Source organism: Marmota monax, unplaced genomic scaffold, assembly GCF_021218885.2.
Source record: "Marmota monax isolate L192 unplaced genomic scaffold, Marmota_monax_Labrador192_F-V1.1 WCK01_AAM20220418_F8-fsc00167, whole genome shotgun sequence".
Taxonomy (NCBI): domain Eukaryota; kingdom Metazoa; phylum Chordata; class Mammalia; order Rodentia; family Sciuridae; genus Marmota; species Marmota monax.
The window spans coordinates 3201546-3226252 of record NW_026694116.1 but is presented as its reverse complement, the minus strand read 5'-3'; the positions used below and the strand labels follow the sequence as shown (position 1 = coordinate 3226252).

Below are 24707 nucleotides of genomic sequence, written 5' to 3'. Positions count from 1 at the left end.
GGCAGCAAGCAGGGCCTCCCTGTCCACGGGGCTTAGGAAGCATCTGGGGAGACGTGGGAACAAAGAGGTGGCCTACAGCTGTCACCTACGTACCTGTCCTGGAAGAGCCTCCTCCTCACACACCCAGGACGGACGCAGGGCCAGCTCCCTCCACTGGTCTCACCAACCCCACCCCCAGGGAACAGCCCCTGAGCAGGGACGGCAGAGGGGAAACGGGGGCCATCCTCGACCAGAACTGTGTTCAGGCCGCTGCCAGAGAAGGCAGGCACTGCAGCGGGCCGTGTCCAGGGCCAAGCGGGCCTCCGTCCCCAGAAGTCACTGGCTAGGCTGCTCTGACAGAGGCCAGGACCCCGGCTACCTCCTAGTGGGGAGAACGTGTGGTGAGTCGGAGGGGGGCTGCTCAGCACGCGGTGCCGGGAATCCCACTCCCGAGTGGGTGATAGGGGCAGGGAGCGGAAATCAGCCAGGGCCACCAAGGGCCAGGACAGGTGGACGACACCCACACTCCTCCAGTTCCAGGAACAAGAGCCCAACATCCAGCCTTTCTTCTTTTAATTTTTGGTGGTGTAGCTGCAGGTGGACACATGCCTTCATTATTTATTTAGACGTGGTGCTGAGGACGGAACCCAGCACCTCGCACGTGCTAGGCGAGTGCCCTACCGCTGAGCCCCAGCCCAGCCCCCCCGTTCTGACTTTGTACCCAGAAACGACACAGTTTTGTTCAGCTGGACACTTCTAAGGGGGACCTGTACAGGCCTCGCCGCAGCTAAGACCAGTCTGTGCATGGGACAGGCTGGGCGGCCGGACAGGCGGGTGGCCTGTCCCCCTCTGCACCGCATTGTGCCGTGGACACCTCTTCCTCTCTGCTTAATATTTCATTGGAAAACATTTTTTTTAATATTTATTTTTTAGGTGTAGATGGACACAACACAATGCCTTTATTTTTATGTGGTGTTGAGGATCGGACCCGGGTCCTGCCCATGCTAAGCGAGTGCTCTAAAGCTGAGCAACAATCCCAGCCCCATGGAAAACATTTTTGAATGGCCCACACTGCAGCTGACATTTAAAAGAGAGAGAGATGCCGTCAAAGAAACAGCTAAGTGCTCTGCCCACCCTGGGCAGCAGAAGGCCCCGGTTCCCCAGCACATTCCACCTGCTCTGGGGCTCGGCACCTGAGCCCACACCCGACCCAAGTCCCAGGACCCCAGCCTCAGGACACTGTGCCCAGGACACCACTGTGCTCAAGCCCCTCTCCCCTCGGTGTCACTCTCAGGGGTGACCCGCCCACGGGGATCTAGCGAGGGGCTCTTCCTGCCACTCCAGTCTCATCTCACCCTGGTGGCCTGTGTCCTCAGGCGACCCCCAGGAAGGCCCGCCCTGCATGTGTCCCCTCCAGACCTGGACCCCATCCCCAAGGAGACCACCTCCCTGACCCTCAGATGGGAGCCAGCGATCATGACAGCCAGGGCTGCCCGGGCCCTCCCACGCCCTGGGGTCCATCCACGTATTGGAGACGGGCCAGGCAGGTCCCGGGAGTCTGAGGACAGACTTGGCAACCCTGACAGAATTACCCCGAGGGGACAGCGGTCCCTCGGGGTCCTCAGAGGCCCGTCCAGGGCAAGCACACGTGGCCAGGCCATCCCCGCAAACCCTCCCCAGCGGCCTCCCTGGCACCAGGGTCCCAGCTCTGCTGTGTGCGGGGCACATTTAGGCGCGTGATGATCTGTGAAAGGATCGATTTGCTGGTCTTATTACCTAAGTCGAAGGCAATTGTGCAGCCGTCAGGAACATGCTGCGAGATCCCCTCATGGGGCTGCGGCCCCTCCTCCACGCCCCTGCCGCCGTGGCCAACAGGCAGCTCCGCCACACATTGAGAATTCACCACCGACGATGCGGCAGAGGACAGCAGAAGACGGCGCTTACAACGCACGTCTCTGATGAGGCACGCGGGTGGCGAGGAGACCCCAGGCCCGCCCTCCGCGCTGCCCGGAGCTCACCTGATGCCTTTGGTCTGTGCGATGCTGTGCAGGGACAGTCGGGACACCGCGGAAATGACCTGCAGGAGACAAGAGAGGGTCCTGTGACATCACGAGCAACCACAGGTCACCATGTAGCCACCATTGAGGGTCCCGAGAGCGCTGAGCGCCGGCGACTAAGCACATCTTGTCCTGGAGAGAAAGCGCCTTAGTCTAGACACCTACTTTGAATTTATTGTGCAAAATCTGTCGTTTTGCTGCACTAGCATTTGCGGAGGGCCACCATACTCCCAGGGAGGAGAGCGTCTCCGCTCGTGTGACCCTCCTGGCCCCAGGTCCCCGCGCTCTTTGCTCACCCAGAAAAGGGCCTGCCTCCTCAGAGGTCATGCTTCCAAGGTGAGCACCCACGCTGCTGTTCTGGAAGCTGCCCCATGTGTAACAGCAGCTCAGGTTCCCAGTAGGGGCCGACCCATTTCAAAACTGAGGAAATGGAAGCCCAGAGATGTATAGTGACTCACCCAATGTCACACAGCACCGGACAAACATACAAGTGTAGTACTTGCTTCCCTTCAAGCCCCAACTCTCCATCTGGCGCCTAAATAGGTACCTGGCTCCCTGAAGGGGTCAGGATTCAGAAGGACAACCAGGGACAGAGCTGTATGACGAGACCTTTATAGGACCCCCCGGGGCTGACTCATCAAGGCAGACTTCTAAAACATTCAGCAAGTGGCAGAGGCTGCCCCTTCCCCTGCCCCTCCAACCTGGTCCTGCCCGGTCATCAGGCCAGGCCCCTGCAGACACACAGGGCCCCATCTCCCAGCCTCAGAAGCCCCAGTGCGGTCACTCCATGATGTTCAAAAGGACAGTCAGCAAGCAGACCAGCAGGGTAAGAGGCTCCACGGAGGGACAGGGGAAGGAGGCAGGGAACAGGCTGACCCCAGAACACAGAGGTCACATTGAGACCTAACAGGAAGTGGCCCACCGCTCACTCAGTGGGGGTCCCCGGGCACCAACCAGGCCCAGCACTGGGCACTGAGGAAGCAGGCAGAGACCTGGCCCTCGAGACCACAGAGCACATGAGTTCACATGAGCACAAGGTCACACGTGTGGTCACAGGCACGTGGTGCTTAAATGTGCACACGTGTGTGTACATGTGCACACGTGTGCTGTAAGTTAGAGTGTGGAGGGGTGAGAAACAGGAAAATGGACCCCAAACCACTTGCTGGATTCAGAGACACCTGCTGCTGGCTGTCCTGGGCACACCGAGCCTCAGCCTGGGAACCCAGAGCCATGGGCCCTGCAGGCAGGAAAGCAAGGCCACGGCCCCGAGGCCCTGTGGGACACATTCCTGGGACCTCCCTTAGGCTGCTCTGTGTCCAGCAGCCTTGTCAAAGGGCAGAGAGGAAACCACAGGGAAGGCCCCTCTGCAGCCCGGTGAGCCAGGATCGGCCAGCGAGCAATGTCAGGGGTCCGTGGGACGACCTGGTCCTGAGTCTCCTCAGACAAGCCTGAGCCGGCCCAGCAGGGGTCCCAGTGCCGTGTGCTCCAGGGGACTCACAGACGGCCACCGCCTCGCGCCTCATGTCCAGCTTAAGAGCTCTGTGTATTAAGGGGTAAGTCAAAGCAGCGTTTCTGTCTGTCCTCGCGCCTACTTGACAGAACACTGGACGGCCGTGGCCAGCCCAGGGCACAGAGCGGCCCCTCTCCCGGCCTCCAGCAGCAGACGCTGCCAATCCACCGACACATCTCCATGGTGGAGTCCTGGGGACAGCAGCCACTCAGCACCAGCCCAGGAGTGGCAAGCACAGAAGCCTCATCCTGACAGCTGGACCCCAAGACGGAGGGCGCCACAGCGGGCAGTGTGGCTCTGTGTCCGGGCACCTGCAGTCCTGGGGTCAGCACTGCTACTGCAGCTGCCCTGAGCACAGCCTCACGCTGAGCGTGCAGTGCTTTGCCCCAAGAGGGAGGCTCTTGGCGCCATGTGCGAAGGGCTCGGCTCCGGAACCAGGTTGAACCAGGGAGCGCGGCCAGCAGCCAGCCCTGGCCAGCTCTGCGGGAGGCGGCTGTCCTTCCAGCCACCCAGGCTGTGCGCTTCCTGGTGTCTGGGGGGGCTCACTCCAGAGACCCAAGGCCCAGGGCAGGGGCTGCTGGGAGCAGACAAGGGACCCCGAAGGAGCCCAGCCGAGGGCCAGATCAGGCTGGGGCAGGCCCACATGAAACCAGTCACCCTGCAGGAGGGGGTGGCACTCCCCAGGCACCTCTGGCCAGCCAGGTGACAAGCAAAAGCCTCCTGGCTCAGGGCCAAGAACTCCTCCAAACGTAAATGTCAAAGGATGACATTTTCCCAACTTGTATTTCCTCTTCCCAGCCGTGTCCCAGTTGGCAGATGAATGAAGCAGCACAGGCCGCTCTCCCGCCTTCCCGTCCCTTCCTGTCCCTTCCCGTCCCTCCTGCCCCCACAGACAACCAGCTCAGTCAGCCGCCACCCACAGAGCCTCCGTGCCCTCGGAGAGCTCAGCGCCCAGGGACCCGCCTATACCCAGGGTCCCGCCTACACCGCAGGCTCCCAGAGCAGGCTCCTGGGCCTCTGCCCCGTGCACAAGCATCCGCCCGCCCTGCCTGCAACCGTGCCCACTGGCTATCACAGGAAAGAGGGGTGGACTGGGCAGCCCAGAGGCAGGGTGGCAGGCAGGTGGGGTGGAACTCTTGGTCCCTGCCCCACCCAGCACGGCCTCTTTGATCCCAGGCTCCCGGACTGCAGCCCTTGCCTTCCCCACCCGGGCAGCAGCGGCTTTAGAAGGCAGACCCACCGCAGCCCAGCCTGCCAGACGTTCTGGGGCCCAGGGATCCGCATGGTGGTCAAGGTCCCATGTGGCGGGATGTGTGCCCCTCTTAGGGACTGGGTCACGCAGATAATGCCACAAACTGGGTCAGGATCCAGAGGAGGGCCGGAACATGCCCAGCTTGTCTGCCTGTGGCCCCTGCAGACATGATACCCCAAGGGGGTCACAAGACCAGGTCAGCGCTTCCGGCTGGAGGGCGAGACAGGTGCTCAGGGGTGACTCTGGTGAAGGGATGCGTCCGGAGGCAGGGCTAAAGGCCGGGGTCCCACAGAGTGCCACCTCCAGTGAGGGCCTTGCCAAGCCCAGGGCTCAGGATGGGGCTCCAGACCCCGTCACTGGGGTCTCCCCTGCCAAGCCACAGATGGACGAGGCTTGTCCTGTGAGCCCCAAGCTAGGGAAGCACCCCTTACCCTGCCTCCAGCCTCACCATCCTGTCCAGGTAGAGAAGCCTGGGACACGTCCCCGGGGGCACGAAGACCCGGTAAACCCCTCCCCCAAGACAGAACCATCCCTCCTCCTGGCTGAAGGAGCAGAGGCCCACCGCTGACCTGCCTCCTGTCACTGCCCGGCCGTCCCTGAGCCTGACAGGAGCGCGCCCTGTGGCTGAAGCTCGGCCTGGTGTAACAGCAAGCAGAGGGACCGGGCACAGCCCCTGCTGCACCCAAGCCAGGAGCACGCAGTGCCCGCTGAAGTGCATCCGGTCTTCCCGCTGAGTGCCGGGTGGGGCTCGAGGGAGCAGTGGCCACACCTGTAATCCAGTGGCTCAGGAGGCTGAAGCAGGAGGATCACAAAATCAAAGCCAGCCTCGGCAACTTAGTGAGGCCCTGTCTCAAAATAAAATATAAACAAGGGCTGGGGACGTGGCTCAGTGGTTAAGTGCTTCTAGGTTCATTCCCTGAGAGGAGGAGGAAGAAGAAAAGAGGAAACGAAGAGAGGAAGAGGAGGTGGAGGAGGAGGAGGAGGAGGAGGAGGAGGAAGAGAGAAGGAGGAGCAGGAGGAGGAGGAGGAGAGGAGTAGGAGGAGGAGGAGAGATGAAGAGAGGAGGAGGAGGAGGAGGAGAGGAAGAGGAGGAGGAGAGGAGGAAGAGGAGGAGATAGGAGGAGGAGGAGGAGAGGAGGAGGAGGAGAAGAGGAGGAGAGGAGGAGGAGGAGGAGGAGAGGAGGAGGAGGAGGAGGAGAAGAGGAGGGGGGGAGGAGGAGGGGGAGAGGAGGAGAGGGGAGGGAGAGGAGGAGGAGAGGAGGAGGAGGAGAGGAGGAGGAGGAGAGGAGGAGGAGGAGGAGGAGGAGAGGAGGAGGGGGGGGGGAGGAGGAGGAGGGGAGGAGGAGGAGAGGAGGAGGAGGAGAGGAGGAGGAGGAGGAGGAGAGGAGGAGGAGGAGGAGAGGAGGAGGAGGAGGAGAGGAGGAGGAGGAGAGGAGGAGGAGGAGGAGAGGAGGAGAGGAGGAGGAGGAGAGGAGGAGGAGGAGAGGAGGGGGAGGAGGAGAGAGGAGGAGAGGAGGAGGAGGAGAGGAGGAGGAGGAGGAGGAGGAGAGAAGGAGGAGGAGGAGGAGGAGGAAGAGAGAAGGAGGAGCAGGAGGAGGAGGAGGAGAGGAGGAGGAGGAGAGATGAAGAGAGGAGGAGGAGGAGGAGGAGAGGAAGAGGAGGAGGAGAGGAGGAAGAGGAGGAGATAGGAGAGGAGGAGGAGGAGAAGAGGAGGAGAGGAGGAGGAGGAGGAGGAGAGGAGGAGGAAGAGAGAAGGAGGAGGAGGAGGAGAAAGAGAGAAGGAGGAGGAGGAGGAGGAGGAGAAGGAAGAGAGAAGGAGGAGGAGGAGGAAGAGAGAAGGAGGAGGAGGAGGAAGAGAGAAGGAGGAGGAAGAGAGAAGGAGGAGGAGGAGGAGGAGGAAGAGAGAAGGAGGAGGAGGAGATAGGAGAGGAGGAGGAGGAGAAGAGGAGGAGAGGAGGAGGAGGAGGAGGAGAGGAGGAGGAGGAGGAGAGGAAGAGGAGGAGGAGAGGAGGAAGAGGAGGAGATAGGAGAGGAGGAGGAGGAGAAGAGGAGGAGAGGAGGAGGAGGAGGAGGAGGAGGAGGAAGAGAGAAGGAGGAGCAGGAGGAGGAGGAGGAGAGGAGGAGGAGGAGGAGGAGAGATGAAGAGAGGAGGAGGAGGAGGAGGAGGAGAGGAAGAGGAGGAGGAGAGGAGGAAGAGGAGGAGATAGGAGAGGAGGAGGAGGAGAAGAGGAGGAGAGGAGGAGGAGGAGGAGAAGAGGAGGAGAGGAGGAGGAGGAGGAGGAGGAGAGGAGGAGGAGGAGGAGGAGAGGAGGAGGAAGAGAGAAGGAGGAGGAGGAGGAGGAGAAAGAGAGAAGGAGGAGGAGGAGGAGGAAGAGAGAAGGAGGAGGAGGAGAGGAAGAGGAGGAGGAGAGGAGGAAGAGGAGGAGATAGGAGAGGAGGAGGAGGAGAAGAGGAGGAGAGGAGGAGGAGGAGGAGGAGGAGAGGAGGAGGAGGAGGAGGAGAGGAGGAGGAAGAGAGAAGGAGGAGGAGGAGGAGAAAGAGAGAAGGAGGAGGAGGAGGAGGAGGAGGAAGAGAGAAGGAGGAGGAGGAGGAGGAAGAGAGAAGGAGGAGGAGGAGGAGGAGGAAGAGAGAAGGAGGAGGAGGAGGAGGAGGAAGAGAGAAGGAGGAGGAGGAGATAGGAGAGGAGGAGGAGGAGAAGAGGAGGAGAGGAGGAGGAGGAGGAGGAGGAGAGGAGGAGGAGGAGGAGGAGAGGAGGAGGAAGAGAGAAGGAGGAGGAGGAGGAGAAAGAGAGAAGGAGGAGGAGGAGGAAGAGAGAAGGAGGAGGAGGAGGAGGAGGAAGAGAGAAGGAGGAGGAGGAGGAGGAAGAGAGAAGGAGGAGGAGGAGGAGGAGGAGGAGGAAGAGAGAAGGAGGAGGAGGAGGAGGAAGAGAGAAGGAGGAGGAGGAGGAGGAGGAGGAAGAGAGAAGGAGGAGGAGGAGAGGAGAGGAGGAGGAGATAGGAGGAGGAGGAGGAGGAGGAGGAAGAGAGAAGGAGGAGGAGGAGAGAGAAGTGGAGGAAGAGGAGGAGGAGGAGGAGGAGAAAGAGGAGGAGAGGAAGAAGAGAAGGAGGAGGCCGCTGTGTCAGCTCACTCTCCACCAACTCCAGAGCCCTGGAGGCAGGGCCCAGATAGTGGGGAGACGTGACCCAGTCTTGGTGTCATGGGGCACGCTGTCTCGGAAACTCTCAAGTGTCCCTGGGGCTGGGGTTTCGGCTCAGTGGTAGAACGCTTGCCTCACACATGCAAGACCCTGAGTTCGATCCTCAGCACCACATAAAAAAAAATAAATAAGTGAAATACAGGTATTGTGTCCAACCACAATTGAAAAGTAAATAATTTTTAAACGTAATAAGTTGATTTATTATAGCACCATTCATGATTTCATTATTCTTTACCTGCTTATGCCTTTAGACTATAAGCTCTTTAATATAGATTTTACTTTTTTATATTTTTACTTATACATGACAGCAGAAAATATTACAATTCTTATTATATAGAGAGAGCACAACGTTTCATATCTCTGGTTGTATACACTATATTCACACCAGTTCGTGTCTTCATCCATGTACTTTGGATAATAATGATCATCACATTCCACCATCATTGCTAACCCCCTGCCCCCTCCCTTCCCCTCCCACCCCTCTGCCTTATCTAGAGTTCCTCAGTTCCTCCTATGCTCCCCCTCCCTATCCCACTATGAATCATCCTCCTTATATCAGGGAAAACATTCGCCATTTGGGTTTTGGGGACTGGCTAACTTCACTCAGCATTATGTTCTCTAACTCCATCCATTTACCTGCAAATGCCATGATTTTGTTCTCTTTTATTGCTGAGTAATATTCTAGTGTGTATATAGGCCACATTTTCTTTATCCATTCATCCACTGAAGGGCATCTAGGTTGGCTCCACAGTTTTGCTGTTGTGAACTGTGCTGCTGTAAACATTGAGTGGCTGGGTCCCTGTAGTGTGCTCTTTTTAAGTCCTTTGGGTATAGACTGAGGAGAGGGATAGCTGGGTCAGACGGTTAAAAAATAAATATTAAAAAAAAAAAAGTGTCCCTAAAGGCAAGTGAGTGTCCGCCCTTGGGTGTGACCAATCTGGCTCCCCAAAGCAGTTTCCATGTGCTTGAAAACTGGGCAGCCTCTGGACCGCCCAATGCCCGGGTGCAGGGGAGTCAAGAAGGGCAGACCCGCAGAGCAGCCTCGGGAGCCCCGAGCCATGGAGAGGAACTTACTGGTGCAAACATCGCCCGTGAAGAACGGCTGTGAACCACACGTGGCAGACACTATCCAATCTAGATGCATGGTAGAAGTGGATGGATGTGAATAGGTAGGTGGGGAGACAGGTGGGTGAACAGGTCAGTGGGTGGGTGAAGATGGATAGTGAATAAGTAGACAGATGGTTAGGCAGCTGAGTGGATGGACTGATGGGTAAGTGGATGGACAGATGGACAGATGGCTGGATGGATGAATGAATCCACCCAGGTGGGTGGGTAGGTGGATGTATGGGTGGATGGGTAGATGGGAGGGTGGGTGGATGGATGGATAGGTAGGTGGGTGGGTGGGTGGACTGTTGGGGAGACGGATGGGTGGATGGTCAGCAAGTGGATGGTGGGATGGTGGATAGATGGGTGGGTGATTAGATGGACGAGTTAATGGATACATGGGTGGTGGTGGTGGGCAGATGAACAGATGGGTGGACAGGTGGAGGGATGGACAGGTGGGTGAGCATGAGTGGATGGACCAGTGCTGTCAGCAAAGGAGGCCCAAGGAGACCTGCATCCCAATCTCACCTCCCAGTTTTCAGGACAGGAGGTGCCATACGCCGAGCACCTTCCGCGTGCTAAGCACTGGGGTCAGTGTGATGACACCATTTCCTGTCTGTGGCCCTCTACTGGATGCAGACACTGGGGACTAGAGAAAATAAGGGTTTTGTCCCAGGCCACCCAGCAATGACCAGCTTGGGAATCACAATCGTGGCCAGACCTGTGCATCTGTCCCCAGCACCGGTGGCCCCAGGGACCCTGCTGTTGGCATCAGTCCTCTTCCTCTGGGCCCAGCTGAACCACATTTCCCAGGCTCTCTGAGGTCCACGCAGTAGACAGAGTGAAGTCACCTGAAGGTCTGGCTTGTGACACTTGCCCGCCCTTAGGGTGGCCTCGAAAGCCTCGTGTTAGCTGGCAAAGCCGCACCAGCCCGGTCCCTGCAGGTCTGTGTGGAGCAGAGGCCACCTTGCGAGCCCCGGAGCGCGAAGCCGCCTCCCACAGCCGGCCGTCTGCTGCAGCCCCAGCTTCCACGGGAACTCGGAAGGTGAACCCCATGCCTGGGGGCTCAGCCAGGCCGCGGTCAGGGGCTCAGCCAGGCCCCCGTGCTCAGGGGCTCAGCCAGGCCGCGGTCAGGGGCTCAGCCAGGCCCCTGTGCTCAGGGGCTCAGCCAGGCCGCGGTCAGGGGCTCAGCCAGGCCCCCGTGCTCAGGGGCTCAGCCAGGCCGTGGTCAGGGGCTCACCAGGCCGTGGTCAGGGGCTCAGCCAGGCTGTGGTCAGGGGCTCACCAGGCTGTGGTCAGGGGCTCAGCCAGGCCCCCGTGCTCAGGGGCTCAGCCAGGCCGTGGTCAGGGGCTCAGCCAGGCCCCCGTGCTCAGGGGCTCAGCCAGGCCGTGGTCAGGGGCTCAGCCAGGCCCCCGTGCTCAGGGGCTCAGCCAGGCCGTGGTCAGGGGCTCAGCCAGGCCCCCGTGCTCAGGGGCTCAGCCAGGCCCCCGTGCTCAGGGGCTCAGCCAGGCCGTGGTCAGGGGCTCACTAGGCCGTGGGCTCAGCCAGGCCGTGGTCAGGGGCTCACCAGGCAGAAGTGATCCCGAACGACAAAGAGCTCCACGGCCCGAGTCAGGGGTCCTCAGAAGGGAACTGGGCCGGGCCTGCCTGCGGCTTCCCCTCACTGAGCCTGCACTGGGGACATGGGAGCCGTGCTGGTGTGTGCACAGCCTGCTGGTCCTGCTTGCTCACACAGGCCACTCGATCAGAGTGCTGGCCCTAAGTCCTCGTCACACAGATGGATGAGCAGGAACTACACAGACCTGTCCGAGCGGCAGACCCTCCTGTCAGCCATCCCACGCGTGGGACACGCACACAGGGCCACCGGCTCCCCAAGCTGCCCAGGAACTCACCTGCCCCCCAAGGGGGCCCACTGCCTACACTGCCGCAGGTTCTGGATCACCGTAAGTCCCGCCCAGCCCAGCCCAGCCCAGCCCAGGGAGATGTCTCCTCTTTACACATCAAAAGCAAAGTCAGGAGCAACACAAAACAGGCAGGGAGGACACTTCCCAGCCACCATGTCCTGCCACACGGTGGCACCGGCAGAGGGATGCCTCACAAGGGAGTCAGCAGGGCACAGAGGGTGGGCAGACCCTCAGCCCCAGCACAGCTGAGGGCAACACAAGAAAGGCCACTCACTCACACCAGGCAGCAGCCACGGAGGCTCGGGAGGAGGCCTGGGCCAGAGGACCAGGGTGCAGAGGCTGTGGAGGAGGACAGGCGGCACCCTAGTCTAGGCCGCAGAGCCGCCCAAGGAGCCCGCAGCGCAACGTGGAAATGCCCAGCTCTAGACCAGCCCTGGCCCCCGGTGGGTCTGCATGGAGACCCTCACAGGCGAGGGCCTGAGACACCATCAGCACCCAGGAACCCAGCAGCCTTGCCTGTGCCCTGTAGGAGCTAGCTGTCTACTGGATGGACAGATGGATGGACTCTGCCTCTCCCAGGAAGAAGAGAAGACAGGGAAGGTGGCGTTGATGGCAGCCCCACCCCACACACAGCCCCCAACATGCCCTCAAGGGCTCTGCAGTGTGTCCCTCCTCCACAGCCCCCACCCAGAGCCAAGCTGCCCGCCCCTTCCCAACCTAGGCGGACCCTGCTGGGCCCCAGCTGGGGAATCCCTGCTCCTCCTGCCTCTGGGCGTCTGCCCCCCCACACACGGGAATGAGTGAGGGGACTTCAGTCTGGAAGGTTCTCCCAGCTCAGGTCACTTTCGGGACCACAGGCACGGCACTGAGAGCAGGCCTGAAGCCCAGGGGAGCCCCTCAGAGAGGGCCACAGCAGAAGCCCTGGGATGTCAGAGGTGTGACAGGGACCCCACCCAGGGACAGGGAGCAGGGCTGGTCATACCTGGCCTCGGCCCTCACAGGCCGGGCGCCCACCACACTGAGCAGAGGTCGGCGAGCCCCCAGCTCCCTCCCCATTCCCGGCCCAGCACCCTGGCCTCCTCTCAGTCTCCACGACTACGACTACGACTACGTGGGGCTCAAAGCTTATCTTCCCTCCTCTCTGGCCTTCTGTGGGTGACCCGGGGGAGGAGAGGACAGTGGTGGCCCCTGCTCCCAGCAACTCCCTCCCCCACAGCCATTGCCCAGCTGGCCAAAGTGACAGCATTCCTCCTGGTGGAAGAAAAGCCAGACCAAGGGCAGGAAGTCTGGCTGGGCAACCTGAAGGACAAAGACACTCGTGTACCTCTCGGGAACCGGGAGAGAGGGGCCAGAGGGAAAAGCAGGCTGGCGGACTCCCGGAGCTGGGGACTGGCGATGACAGGAGCAGAGAGCCCCTTTCTGGGTGGCCGCTCCCATCAAGGGGTTGAGGGGAGCTGAGGCCGAGGCTCAGGATGGAGGCAGACGGGGTGGAGGTGGACAGAGGCACGGCCACACCCATCATTCCTAGGCCCCTGTGCACCAGGCCCGCCACAGAAACCATCCTCACTATCGAGGTGGTAAGTGAAATGTCCAAAGGCACGAACCAAGAAAACATCAGAGACCCAGGTTCAAGTCCAGAACTGGCCACCAACTCCACCACTCCCCTCTCTGGGCCCTGGCACCCACCTGTGGCCCAGGGAACCAGTCACACCTGAGACAGCTGCCTTGCCCCTGGGCCGTGCCCGGCAGGCATCCCTGCTGGAGCCAGGGCCACCCTGCACCTCCCACACACGCTCCCCACAGCCTCTCCGTCACAGAGAGGTGGCCTCCAAGAAGAGAGCTGCCCAGCTCCTGGACAGGAGCCCCTGAGAGTCCACTGAGGGCGCTGAGCCTAACATCAGGACAGGCCCTGAGTCACAGGGCTGGGAAGGCCGCGCTACGTCACAGCTGTTCCCGGTCAGGAAGCTGTCACAACTCGCCAGGGAAAACCCAAAATCCTCAGGGGAAGGAGCTCCGACCCTCTGGTCCAGGCTTTACAAAGGCCACCCCGCAACGTCCCTGCAGAACCCAGTCTAGAACTGGGGTCCCCTCTGGCCCAGGCTCCCCTTCCCCGACCTGGCTGCATCAGGCGGAAAGCTGAGGCCAGGCCTCCTGCCTGCCGGGTCTCCGCCAGGTTTACCTCAACCCTCAAGACGCCCCGGGACAGCCGTGGTCCTCCCACCCTACAGAGGAGTCCCTGAGGCCCAGGGGCTGCTGCCTGACGACGGGGCCAAGGCAGTCCTGGGTGTCCACCTGCAGGCCCCAGCTCCTCCCTGCCCTGACCCGGAAGCCCTGCTCTCCTGACAGGCTGAAGGCAGCGGCTGGACAGCCTCAGCCTCGGGGCAGCACAGCAAGGCCACCTCTGCAGTTCCAGGGCCAGAGACCCCCCGACCATGGCGGGGCTCCCCGAACTGGCTGGGTGGGCACGTGCTCGCCCACTGTCATGGACTCTCCCTGGGCCCTCCGGGTCCCTGCCACAGCACAGCGCTGCCCTTCCCCTTGGCCACAGGAGGGGGCACAGGCAGACGGTCAGACAGTGAGACGGGGTCACACCCCAGGCGGCGCCCCAAGCCCAGGCTACAGACAGCAGCATCACATCCGTCCCGGGGTTGGAGGCGAGGCCACAGAGCCAGGCCTGGTTCCTCAGCCCAGAGGCAGGTGTCCAGCAGGGCAGGTGGGAGACGCCCAGGCAGCCCCAGGCTCAACGCCAACACTGACCCCCCAACTCTGCATGGTGTCTTGCCCTCTCCAGCCAGAAGGCCCACCCTGCTTTTCCCTGACCCATCTTTCCTCCCAGTGGCAGTCAGTGAAAAGGGACTGGACCGTGGTGTCCCCACGGGTGGCTGCCACGTCACCCCAGCCCACCCCTGCCACACCCCACATCCCGCCCCAGCACTTGGTGGGGTAGGGACATCACCCCACTTTCCAGATGGAGAAGCTGAGGCCCAGAGTGGCCTCTCCTGCCAGGGCCAGCACTGCGGAGGCAGCTCAGGGTGGCGGCCCTGGCCAAGGCACCTCTGTGTTCCCACCAGGGATCCTTCCCGGCTGGAGCCCACGACAGCATCCCGTGGGCCACCTGCAGGTCTGCAGGCAGAGCACCACCCAGCGGGGTCACCGCTGCCTGCTGGAGAGTGCCACGGACACACACCCACACACCGACACACACACACTGGCACGGGCACACTCGGAACCACGAGCACGCAGGAATATACCCCCACACCCACCCACGCACACTCACACCCACTCACACCCACACACCATGGCACACACTCACTTGCTTACACACACGAACACACTCACATGACATACGCTCTGCACACTCACACGCTAGGCCACAAAGGCCTCTGAGACAGAGGGGGCTAGAAAACGCATTCCAGCTGCGGACGCTGAGGCAGGAGGACCGCTCGCTAAGGCAGCCCAGCAACCCAGCGAGACCTGCCTCAAAAAGAAATTTTTAAAAAGGGCTGAGGATGTGGCTCAGGCAGAAAGCTCCTATGCTCCATCTCCAGAGGCCCCAGAGGAGAGTATGGATCAGAAACGAGTCAGCCCTTAACGGAGGGGAGAGCCGAGCGGCGACGCCTGGGAGCACCTGCCAAGGAAGGACCCACGGTCCGGCTCGGGAGGAGCCTGCAGGCCCAGGCTGGGCAAGGCGGGCGGGTGGACAGCCGGCCAGGGGCGACTGATGACAAAGAGTCAAGGAAGGGGAAAAGCTGAGTCCAGACTGATCCGCACACACCACATGAACACGCTCAGTCACATGTACATAGTCACACACACACTCACACTCAAGCAGAGGGCACAGGGCACAGGCTCCCGCGGGAGCCCCAGTGCTCGGCTCTCCCGTGTGCCACCAGGGCAGGCCACTGTCAGCCACGGCCCACGCTGGGTTGGACCGTGTGCTCCAAAGCTCAGCTCCTCCTGGAACCTCGGGCTGGGGCCTCATCTGGAAATGGGGCTGCTCAAGATGTGACGAGGTGCGCCCAGGTGAGGTCACGCTGGGAAAGATCGACCCTTAACCCAGTGTGACCGCTGTCCTTCTAGGAGGAGGAGAGGCCGGGGACACAGGAGGAGAGAGTTGGGGACTGAGGGGGAGAGGCCGTGCACACCCTCAGGCCAAGGTATGCCTAGGGCCACCAGGAGCTGAAGAGGCAGGAGGATGCCCCTGAGGCCAAGGGAGGGAGATGGTCCCCCGTGCCCTGATTTACGGTTCTCACCAGAACAACAAGTCCCTGCTTCTCGCGGCAGCCGGACCCCAGCACTTGGTTATGGCAGCCAGAGGACCCTTGCGCAAGGCTGCAGGTGGGCACGGCAAGCAGGTGGGCACCTGCTGCTATTCAGGGGACACACTTGGCCAGGGCACATGGTGACTAGCCACATAGGGGGACCAGGAGACATCATCTGAGCAGCCCTCAGGCCAAGGACACAGGCCTGGGACACACACTGCCCAGGAAGTGGCTTTAGCTCTCCCCGGGGGCCTGTGTCCTGCGTTCAGGACTGGACACACCCACCCTGCACTGGGTTCACGGTGGCCTTCCTTCCTGGGAAAGGATCTCCTGGGCCCACCCTGGGCCTCACCCTGCTCGTGCCTGGGCCTGCAGGAGGCTCCCAGCCCACATAGCGCCCCTCGAGCCGCTGACCCCCCACACTTGCTCCTTCTATGCTGTTCTAACATTCGAAGGCAGTGCTGGCCACTGACCACAATGCCCTGCACAACATCGTGGGTGGCAGGCTCCACACGGGAGCAAAGACCCGCTAACGCCATCTACCCAACAACCCACCACTGCCCAGGTGAGGCAGTGAGGGGTACTCAAGGCCATGGGCGGCCCTGGGTGACCAGGGGCAGCGGGTCCTGCTGTGAGTCCCAGGCTCCTATGTAAGGACTCACAGGAGCACTGCAGGCGTGTGGGGACAAGAGCCACCAGGCACTCTGCCTGCCTGGCCAACAGCAGGATGCTCAGGGCCAGCCTCCAGGGGCACGGGCAGTGGCTGGGGGTAGCAAGCACCCACTGGGAGGTGGGCGATGAGCTGGTGGCCTCACTGCACAGGGATCCAATCAGGAGACCGCCTGGACCCTGTGCCACTCGGGGCACAGGGCACCCTCAGCTTCACCTGAGGCCTGCAGGTAACTGACGGTGCCCAGACTCTAGGCACCTGAGGCAGGGAGAAGGAATCCAGAAGGCAAGGTAGGCTTTAGAGCGCTAGCACCAAAACCAAAGCACGCCCACTGACACACACCACATGCACACGCTCAGTCACATGTACACACTCACACACACACACACACACACACCCACACACCCACCCACACAAACATACCCACATGCACACGCTCGCCCATGCACATACATGCTCACCCCCACTCATGCTGGCCCCCACACACTCTCACACATACCCACATGCACACACACACTCTTGCCTATGTACACACACGCCCACTCTCCTACACACTCCACCCACCCACACAGCCAGGCTCACTCACCCACACATGCACACTTAGACACACACAGGCTCACATACACCTGCTCAACGAAGCTGCCCAGGTGAGGAGTGCACCAATGCACACAGTCATTGATTGTGCACCACCTGCACGCCTGCCCCGCGCTCTGCCGCACCTGTACAGGTGCCGTGTCCCCCTCCAGGAGCGCCTATCCCCACCTCCTGGCTGGACACCCAACTCCAAAGCACAGCTCAGAGATCGCCCCTCACAGCCTTCCCCGCACGTCCTCGGCCCCACACACGGTCCCTGACTCTGGGCAGCTGCCACTGGAAGGTGAGGCAGGGACTCTGGGGTGAAGGCAGCAGCCAGGGCCAGCTCCCAGGAGTGCAGACCTGCGAGCGCTCTTCAAGTTACACTGGACGGCGGTGGCTCCCCGTGTGGGGGAACATCCACCAAAGTGTGCTTCGTGAAAACCATTGGCCTTATATCAAGACGCCAGAGTCACTACTCAGCTGTCCACTCAGAACACAGACCCACCCGCAGCTCAAGGGGGGCATCCGGGGCAGACCGGGACATGGGGGGAGCACAGACGGGCGGGGACCAGGGGGCCCTCAGCCTGACTCCAGGCCCGGCTCCGGGCAGCGTGGCCCCAGCAGTTATCTGAGCAGCCACGTCCAGCTGGAGCGGGGACGCTCGAGCCACACCGGCTGGCAGGCGCAGCCCACCCTGCGCCCCCGGCGACTGCAAGGCCTGGATGCTCAGGAGTCCCCGTCACATCAATGAGCAGCTGCAGCCTGAGAGGCCGTTCTCGGAGCTCTTTAATTCCAAGCACGTGGGAGGCCCGGCAGCGGCCAGCGCTTCCTACAGGCCACCACGTGTCACACTGGCGCTTCTGAGTACAATCACCACCAGATGACCTCAGTGCACCTTTGCACAGGCCCCACAGGTTCCAGATAAGACCCGTTCCCGGGCTACCCTCCTCCTCCTGAGGTGTGGCCCCCGCCCCACCTCCCCGCGGCCATCTCCTGGCTCTGGAATGAACTGGCCCTTTCTTAGCCCGGAGCGAGTGATGACCTGGAGCCGAGGGTGGAGGCCCAGCTCAGTGACTGATCTCAAAGACCCCTGGTGCTAGAACCGCCCGTCACCAAGCTCAGGCCGGCTCTCCAACAGGAGGAACCGCGGACACCCGACTCAGCCTCTGCTGAGGTGGCCCATGTGTGACGCCAAACTCGTGTCCAAAGCTCAGGTCCCAGTACTCAGCCACCTTCTGGGGCCACCCCGAGGGAGCTGGGCTGGGCCGCGAGTCTAAACGTGCGTGATCTTGAACAGGCCATGCAGGTGAGCCGGTCCCACCTTGCTAACCAGGTGAGAGGGGACCAGCCTGCTGGGGGGAGGGGACAGAGCCAAAGGGGGAGCAGGACCTGGACCACCACCCACCGGATACCCAGATCCAAGGCAGCCACGCAGCTTCCTGCAGCAGGAGCAGGTCAGTCCCGGGCAGGGACCCTGGAAGGCACCTGGAGGCCTGGGTCTTGTCTCCCACGTGTCCCCCCCACCGGGCCCAGAGGCATCTGAGCAGGAGCCACAAGACTCCGTCCTGAAGGAGGTGGGGTCTTGGGGCCTGTCATGAGCCATGAAGCAGGGGGCAAGGGGGCGACCGTGAACCCACTCGGTGGTGGTGGAAACAGGTTCCGGAGAGTCAGGTAACCCGGGCAAGCGCCCAGCTAGGACACAAACCAGCTGTCTGAGGCCACGGTCTGAGCTCTGGCCAGAAGCCAGCTCCAGCAGGGCCCCAGATCCTGGGGCAGCCCCAGGCAGGTGGCAACACACACCATGTCCTCGACCCTCTGTGCCCAACCATGTTGGGGCTGTGTTGTGCCTCTGTCTGGGGGGTACAAATCCCAAGACCTAAGAGAGACCAAGGAAAGCAAGAGGAGGGCATTGTCTACACTGTCAGTCACCTCTGCCAGCACCCACTTCCAGACCAGCCACAGAGGGTCCCTCCACACAGGGCAGAGCCCAGGACCAGGAGGCTCTGAGTTCTCCCAGCACAGAGCCTGTTCCCTCCACACACACCCCATGGGACCCACAGAAATCACAGAGCCCGGCCCTGGCTTGGAGAAGGTGGTCAGCAGGGTGCGGTCAATCTTCCTAGAGTGCAGAGGCAGGGCGGGACTTACCATGTCACAGAGAGCCAGCTCCCACACTGCACAAGGCAGGTACAAAGGACCTGGGGTCCCTCATCCTCATCCTCCTCCTCCTCCTCCTCCTCCTTCTCCTCCTCCTCCTCCTCCTCAGCAGTAGGGTGACTCCTGAGGGGTGCTCACCCTGAGAGGGGTCCTTGGGGCTCAGGCACTCACCGCGTCTCGTCCCCTCTCTGGCAGGGTGGAGCAAGGGCCATCTGTGAGGCCCATCTGCAGGAAGGACCTCTCCTCCAGTGCCCCCAGGGATTCTCAGCAGAAACTAACAACCTTGAAGCATAAATAACACAGCCCAGGACAGGATGGGGCAGGGCCCCTGGCTCAGCCTCAGCTGCTCTGAGCCACCTCCTGCGGCTCCAGGAGGGGAGCCCGGCAGAGGCCAGGATCCCAAGAGGCACTGGACCCAGGATTCTCTGCACCCGAGACCCACCTCAGCAACTGCCCCCCGCTGCCTGGACCCCTTCCTTCTGCCCACCACACACACACCTACCCGGGCTTCACAGCAACGCCCCAAGACCCCACGGAGACCCAGACACGCGCACCCAGGACGTCAGGGCTGGGGGTTGGAGGGTGGTGGCCAGGCCAGAGACCAGTGACAGTGACTCCCCGCGGTCTCCACAGCTGCTCCTCCTGCCTGCTACTCGGGTTCTCAGTACGCCCTGTTGGCACTGGGGGTGGGATAAGCCCACTAAGAGCTGGGGAGGCAGTGGCCTCAGGGGGGCGCCACTGCCAACTCACAAGGGGCAAGGGTGACAGAGCCAGGGAGGTCCTGGGGCTCGCTGCCTGTCCCCAGCTGCTGCCCTCCCCCATCACCCGAGGACCTCCACCTGCCAGGCCAGGCCTCCAGAGCAGAAGACGGGGAGGAATGGAACCCAGAGTGGCCCTGCACACCCACAGCGGGGCTGGAGCCGCACCGCCCCCTGCAGAGGTCAGCTGAGGACAGGCATCCTCGCCTCACAGAGGCCAGGGTGAAGGCCGAGGGGGACGGTGTCTCCCAGAGGAGCCCAGCACCTGCTCGGCCTGGCTCTGCCTCCTGCAGCCACGTGACCAGCCCAGGCAGCAGAGCCCTCTGCTAGGGGGTCTCCACCAGGGACGGTGGGCACACCATGGAGCCTCCAGGAAACAGAAACAGCCAGACGCCCAGCCTGCCCCCGGCCTGATGGAGCGTCTCGCCCTCGGGTCAGAAGGCACCTGCATGAGCCACTCTGCGGGAGGACGGGTCCTGATGCCTATCAGGACAGGGACGGCCTAAGGACAGCCTGCTCAGGAAAAGCCAGGCCCAGGAATAGGGCCGACCTGGCCACACCATGCAAGGTCCCCAGAGGAGGCAAATGTGGAGGCCGAAGGCAGGAGGTGGATGCCAGGGCAGTGGGCAGGGGCAGCTGGGGTTGAGGAACAGGGCTTTGGTTGTGCAAGATGCCAGCTCTGTGGGTGTACGGTGGGCGTGCACACCAGGTGTGCGTAATGACCACTGGACGGTGCACTCACACCTGCCTAAGACGGCTCCTTCTGTGTTACGTACACTCACCACAACCAGGAAAAGAGCCCCTGCCCCGGGGCTTCGGGGGACACACGCCTGAACCCAGGGTCAGCACTCTCGAAACAAAGTCCAGGGACCCAAGTTCCCCGCCTCAGAGGATCAGGTGTGTCTCCCCACACAGGCCCTGGGTCACCCTGGTTTTCACAGAAACCATTGCACCCAGGACAAAAGTCACACTGTCCCATGGAGCAGCTTGGGGACAGCGTCCTGGCTTTGACTTCCGCAGTCCTGGCCTACTACAGGTGACACCAGCATGAGTGGGAAGTGTCGGAGCTAAGCAAACACGGGGAACTCGTGCCACAGCAGCACGGGCCTGAGTGAGCCGGGGGCATCCCCAAGGCAGTTCCCGGGCCAGGGCAGCTACAGGCAGCAAGACAGACCACAGCAAGACACCCTGATGTCCCCCTGCAAGAAATAAGTGTGCCCATCCCAAGTGGAGGAGCAGGGCCGCGGGGTGGCTGGGTATCCTGGGAGCAGCAGCAGGAAGGACATGGCAGGACTCTACCACGCCACCTGTGTTGGCTCCACGGGCCAGATCTCACCTCCCACACTGCCAGGGGACAGCCCGAGACAGGACAAAGTGAGCCAGGGGACAGGCCCTGAGCCGCCAAGGTCTCAGCCCACCGTCCGCTCGTCAGTCCTCAATCTGGGCGACGGAGAACCAATGTGCGGAGCCTTGCACTCAGCCAGCCACAGGAGCACCCTGGTGAGGCCCTGGACCCGGGCAAGGAGCCCCCACGGCAGGCCTCGGTTCCTCTCTGAACAGTACAGGACAGCAGTGCCCACTCCAAGGGGTGGAGGGCCCAGGCCAGCTGTTCCGGGGAGCATGTGGAGCTCTGGGGGTGCTGCACCAGCTTCCAGACCCCAGCCTGGGGCTGCTCCCTGATACCCCAGCACCATCCTGAGACACCCCAGCTTCAGGCTGGCACCCCGCACCCATGTCCAGCTGGGAACAGACAGGGCTGGGAGGTGGGGGCAGCAGTTGTGCCTGCTGGGCTTGTCACTTCCTGCAGATGGCGGAGGCACAGTAACGAGGCCAGCACCTGCCTCCACAAACACCCGAGAGTGCCATGGGCTCCGAGGAAGTCCCCAGGTGTCCAGGGACGCCTACTTGTGATAAGCTCTCTCTCCTGCCCCCTGCCAGCCCTGCCCTGGTGTCCCCATGTGATGGCCCTTAGAACAGGCCAGGGCCGCTCGGCCTCCATGGAGGGACGGCTCCAGGCTAAACCAGCGGTGCCCATGAATAACACAGGGCCCCTCGGGCACTCCTGGAATGACCCCACAGGGAGCATCTCCGCGGTGGCAGGAGCCGCATCCTGGCTGGGGAACGGGGCCCAGGTTAGTTAGCGAAGCTGGCGCAACGCGGGAGGGTGAGGGCCGGGCGTGAAGGGCGACCCTGAGGGGTGGCTAAGCACGGGAGCAGGCTCTGCTCCAGGCAGGTCACATGGCGCCGGCCCGCGGTGTCCATGGGGCACAGTCTGCTCCTAGACTCCCCGGCCCCCGAACCCTGGGCAGTGATGGACCCTGGCAGGACCAGAGGCGACTCTTCCAGGAGCCCTGAGCCCCGACAGACGAGCCCGACAGGCTCACCCAGGACTCACGGGCCTCGTGCCGCGAATCCATCCAGGTGTGGCCCGCAGAGCAGTGCCAACTCCTCACACTGCCCAGTGACACGGAGGACTGGCCACCACAGAGGCCAAGGAAAGGGGAGGGAGGAGTCTGGCGTGGCCTCAAGAAGCAGAGGGAGGTGGGGAGGAGCAGAGGGAGTGGGGAGGAGCAGAGGGAGATGGGGAGGAGCAGAGGGAGGTGGGAGGAGCAGAGGGAGGTGGGAGGAGCAGAGGGAGATGGGAGGAGCAGAGGGAGGTGGGGAGGAGCAGAGGGAGGTGGGAGGAGCAGAGGGGGTGGGGAGGAGCAGAGGGAGATGGGGAGGAGCAGAGGGAGGTGGGAGGAACAGAGGGAGGTGGGAGGAGCAGAGGGAGATGGGAGGAGCAGAGGGAGATGGGAGGAGCAGAGGGAGGTGGGGAGGAGCAGAGGGAGATGGGGAGGAGCAGAGGGAGGTGGGAGGAGCAGAGGGAGGGGGAGGAGCAGAGGGAGACGGGAGGAGCAGAGGGAGGCGGGAGGAGCAGAGGGAGGGGGAGGAGCAGAGGGGGGGGGAGGAGCAGAGGGAGAGGGGAGGAGCAGAGGGAGGTGGGAGGAACAGAGGGAGGTGGGGAGGAGCAGAGGGAGATGGGAGGGGCAGAGGGAGGTGGGAGGGGCAGAGGGAGGTGGGAGGAGCAGAGGGAGGTGGGAGGAGCAGAGGGAGGTGGGAGGAGCAGAGGGAGATGGGAGGACAGAGGAGGTGGGGAGGACAGAGGGAGGTGGGGAGGGGCAGAGGGAGATGGGAGGGGCAGAGGGAGGTGGGGAGGAACAGAGGGAGGGGGGGGGAGCAGAGGGAGGGGGGGGGGCAGAGGGAGGGGAGGAGCAGAGGGAGGGGGAGGAGCAGAGGGAGATGGGGAGGAGCAGAGGGAGATGGGGAGGAGCAGAGGGAGATGGGGAGGAGCAGAGGGAGTGGGGAGGAGCAGAGGGAGATGGGGAGGAGCAGAGGGAGGTGGGGAGGAGCAGAGGGAGATGGGGAGGAGCAGAGGGAGATGGGGAGGAACAGAGGGAGTGGGGAGGAGCAGAGGGAGATGGGGAGGGGCAGAGGGAGTGGGGAGGAGCAGAGGGAGACGGGAGGAGCAGAGGGAGACGGGAGGAGCAGAGGGAGACGGGAGGAGCAGAGGGAGGCGGGAGGAGCAGAGGGAGACGGGAGGAGCAGAGGGAGATGGGAGGAGCAGAGGGAGATGGGAGGAGCAGAGGGAGTGGGGAGGAGCAGAGGGAGAGGGGAGGAGCAGAGGGAGAGGGAGGAGCAGAGGGAGAGGGAGGAGCAGAGGGGGATGGGGAGGAGCAGAGGGAGGGGGAGGAGCAGAGGGAGGGGGAGGAGAGAGGGAGAGGGGAGGAGCAGAGGGAGATGGGGAGGAGCAGAGGGAGTGGGAGGACAGAGGGAGAGGGGAGGGGAGAGGGAGAGGGAGGGGGAGGGAGAGGGAGGGCAGAGGGAGAGGGAGGAGAGGGGAGGGAGGAAGAGGGAGAGGGAGGACAGAGGGAGATGGGGAGGAGCAGAGGGAGATGGGGAGGAGCAGAGGGAGAGGGGAGGAGCAGAGGGAGATGGGAGGAGCAGAGGGAGATGGGGAGGAGCAGAGGGAGATGGGGAGGAGCAGAGGGAGATGGGGAGGAGCAGAGGCAGATGGGAGGAGCAGAGGGAGGTGAGGAGGAACAGAGGGAGAGGGGAGGAGCAGAGGGAGAGGGGAGGAGCAGAGGGAGGTGGGAGGAGCAGAGGGAGGTGGGAGGAGCAGAGGGAGTGGGGAGGAGCAGAGGGAGATGGGGAGGAACAGAGGGAGATGGGGAGGAGCAGAGGGAGGTGGGAGGAGCAGAGGGAGGTGGGGAGGAACAGAGGGAGATGGGGAGGAGCAGAGGGAGGTGGGGAGGAGCAGAGGGAGACGGGAGGAGCAGAGGGAGACGGGAGGAGCAGAGGGAGAGGGAGGAGCAGAGGGAGGGGGAGGAGCAGAGGGAGGGGGAGGAGCAGAGGGAGATGGGGAGGAAGAGAGGGAGATGGGGAGGAGCAGAGGGAGATGGGGAGGAGCAGAGGGAGGTGGGGAGGAGCAGATGGGGAGGAGCAGAGGCAGATGGGAGGAGCAGAGGGAGGTGAGGAGGAACAGAGGGAGATGGGGAGGAACAGAGGGAGATGGGGAGGAGCAGAGGGAGGTGGGAGGAGCAGAGGGAGGTGGGAGGAGCAGAGGGAGTGGGGAGGAGCAGAGGGAGATGGGGAGGAACAGAGGGAGATGGGGAGGAGCAGAGGGAGATGGGGAGGAGCAGAGGGAGATGGGGAGGAGCAGAGGGAGGTGGGAGGAGCAGAGGGAGATGGGGAGGAACAGAGGGAGATGGGGAGGAGCAGAGGGAGGTGGGGAGGAGCAGATGGGGAGGAGCACGAGAAGGGATAGTGAGGGAGGGGAGGAGCAGGGGCATGAGGGAGGGGTGCAGAAGAAGGAGCTTACAGGGGAGCACCAGGGGGATGGAGGGCAGGGCTCAGCCCAGGACCTGCCCACACCTGGCCCAGGTGTGAACTACCAGGCTGCGTGGTCTGGATCAGGCCATCCCAGCTCACAAATGGGGCAAGTGGCTTGTGGTCCATGTTCTCTGAAATGTGGGGCTGGGGGCGCGTGGGAAGGGACACCCTTCAGGCCCTCTCCAGGCACACACACAGCCATCTGTGACATTCTCAGGGTCACACAGCCAGTTGGTCCCTGGAGGCAGCAAAAGTGAGTCCAGGGTGACCCTAGTGCCTGGCCAAAGGCAGCCAGTGCTGGTCCTGTCTGGACCCTGTGGAACCCACAGTGAATCACAGGGCAGTGGCATCAATGCAGACAGGCCACCACTGGGACACAGAGGGCAGGCTGAGCTGCGGAGGAGGATGG

At 62.5% G+C, this 24707-nt stretch overlaps 1 protein-coding gene across 5 annotated transcripts in view; it reads right to left on the bottom strand.

Annotated features, from left to right (window-relative positions):
* Window positions 1–24707, bottom strand: part of Vav2 (vav guanine nucleotide exchange factor 2) — a 161574-nt gene that overhangs the window by 70042 nt on the left and 66825 nt on the right. For all 5 annotated transcript variants that reach the window (XM_046465435.2, XM_046465434.2, XM_046465436.2 and 2 more), the window contains exon 3: window positions 1998–2056. In XM_046465435.2, the coding sequence (XP_046321391.1) occupies window positions 1998–2056 (59 nt within the window). The remainder of the gene's footprint in view (window positions 1–1997; window positions 2057–24707) is intronic.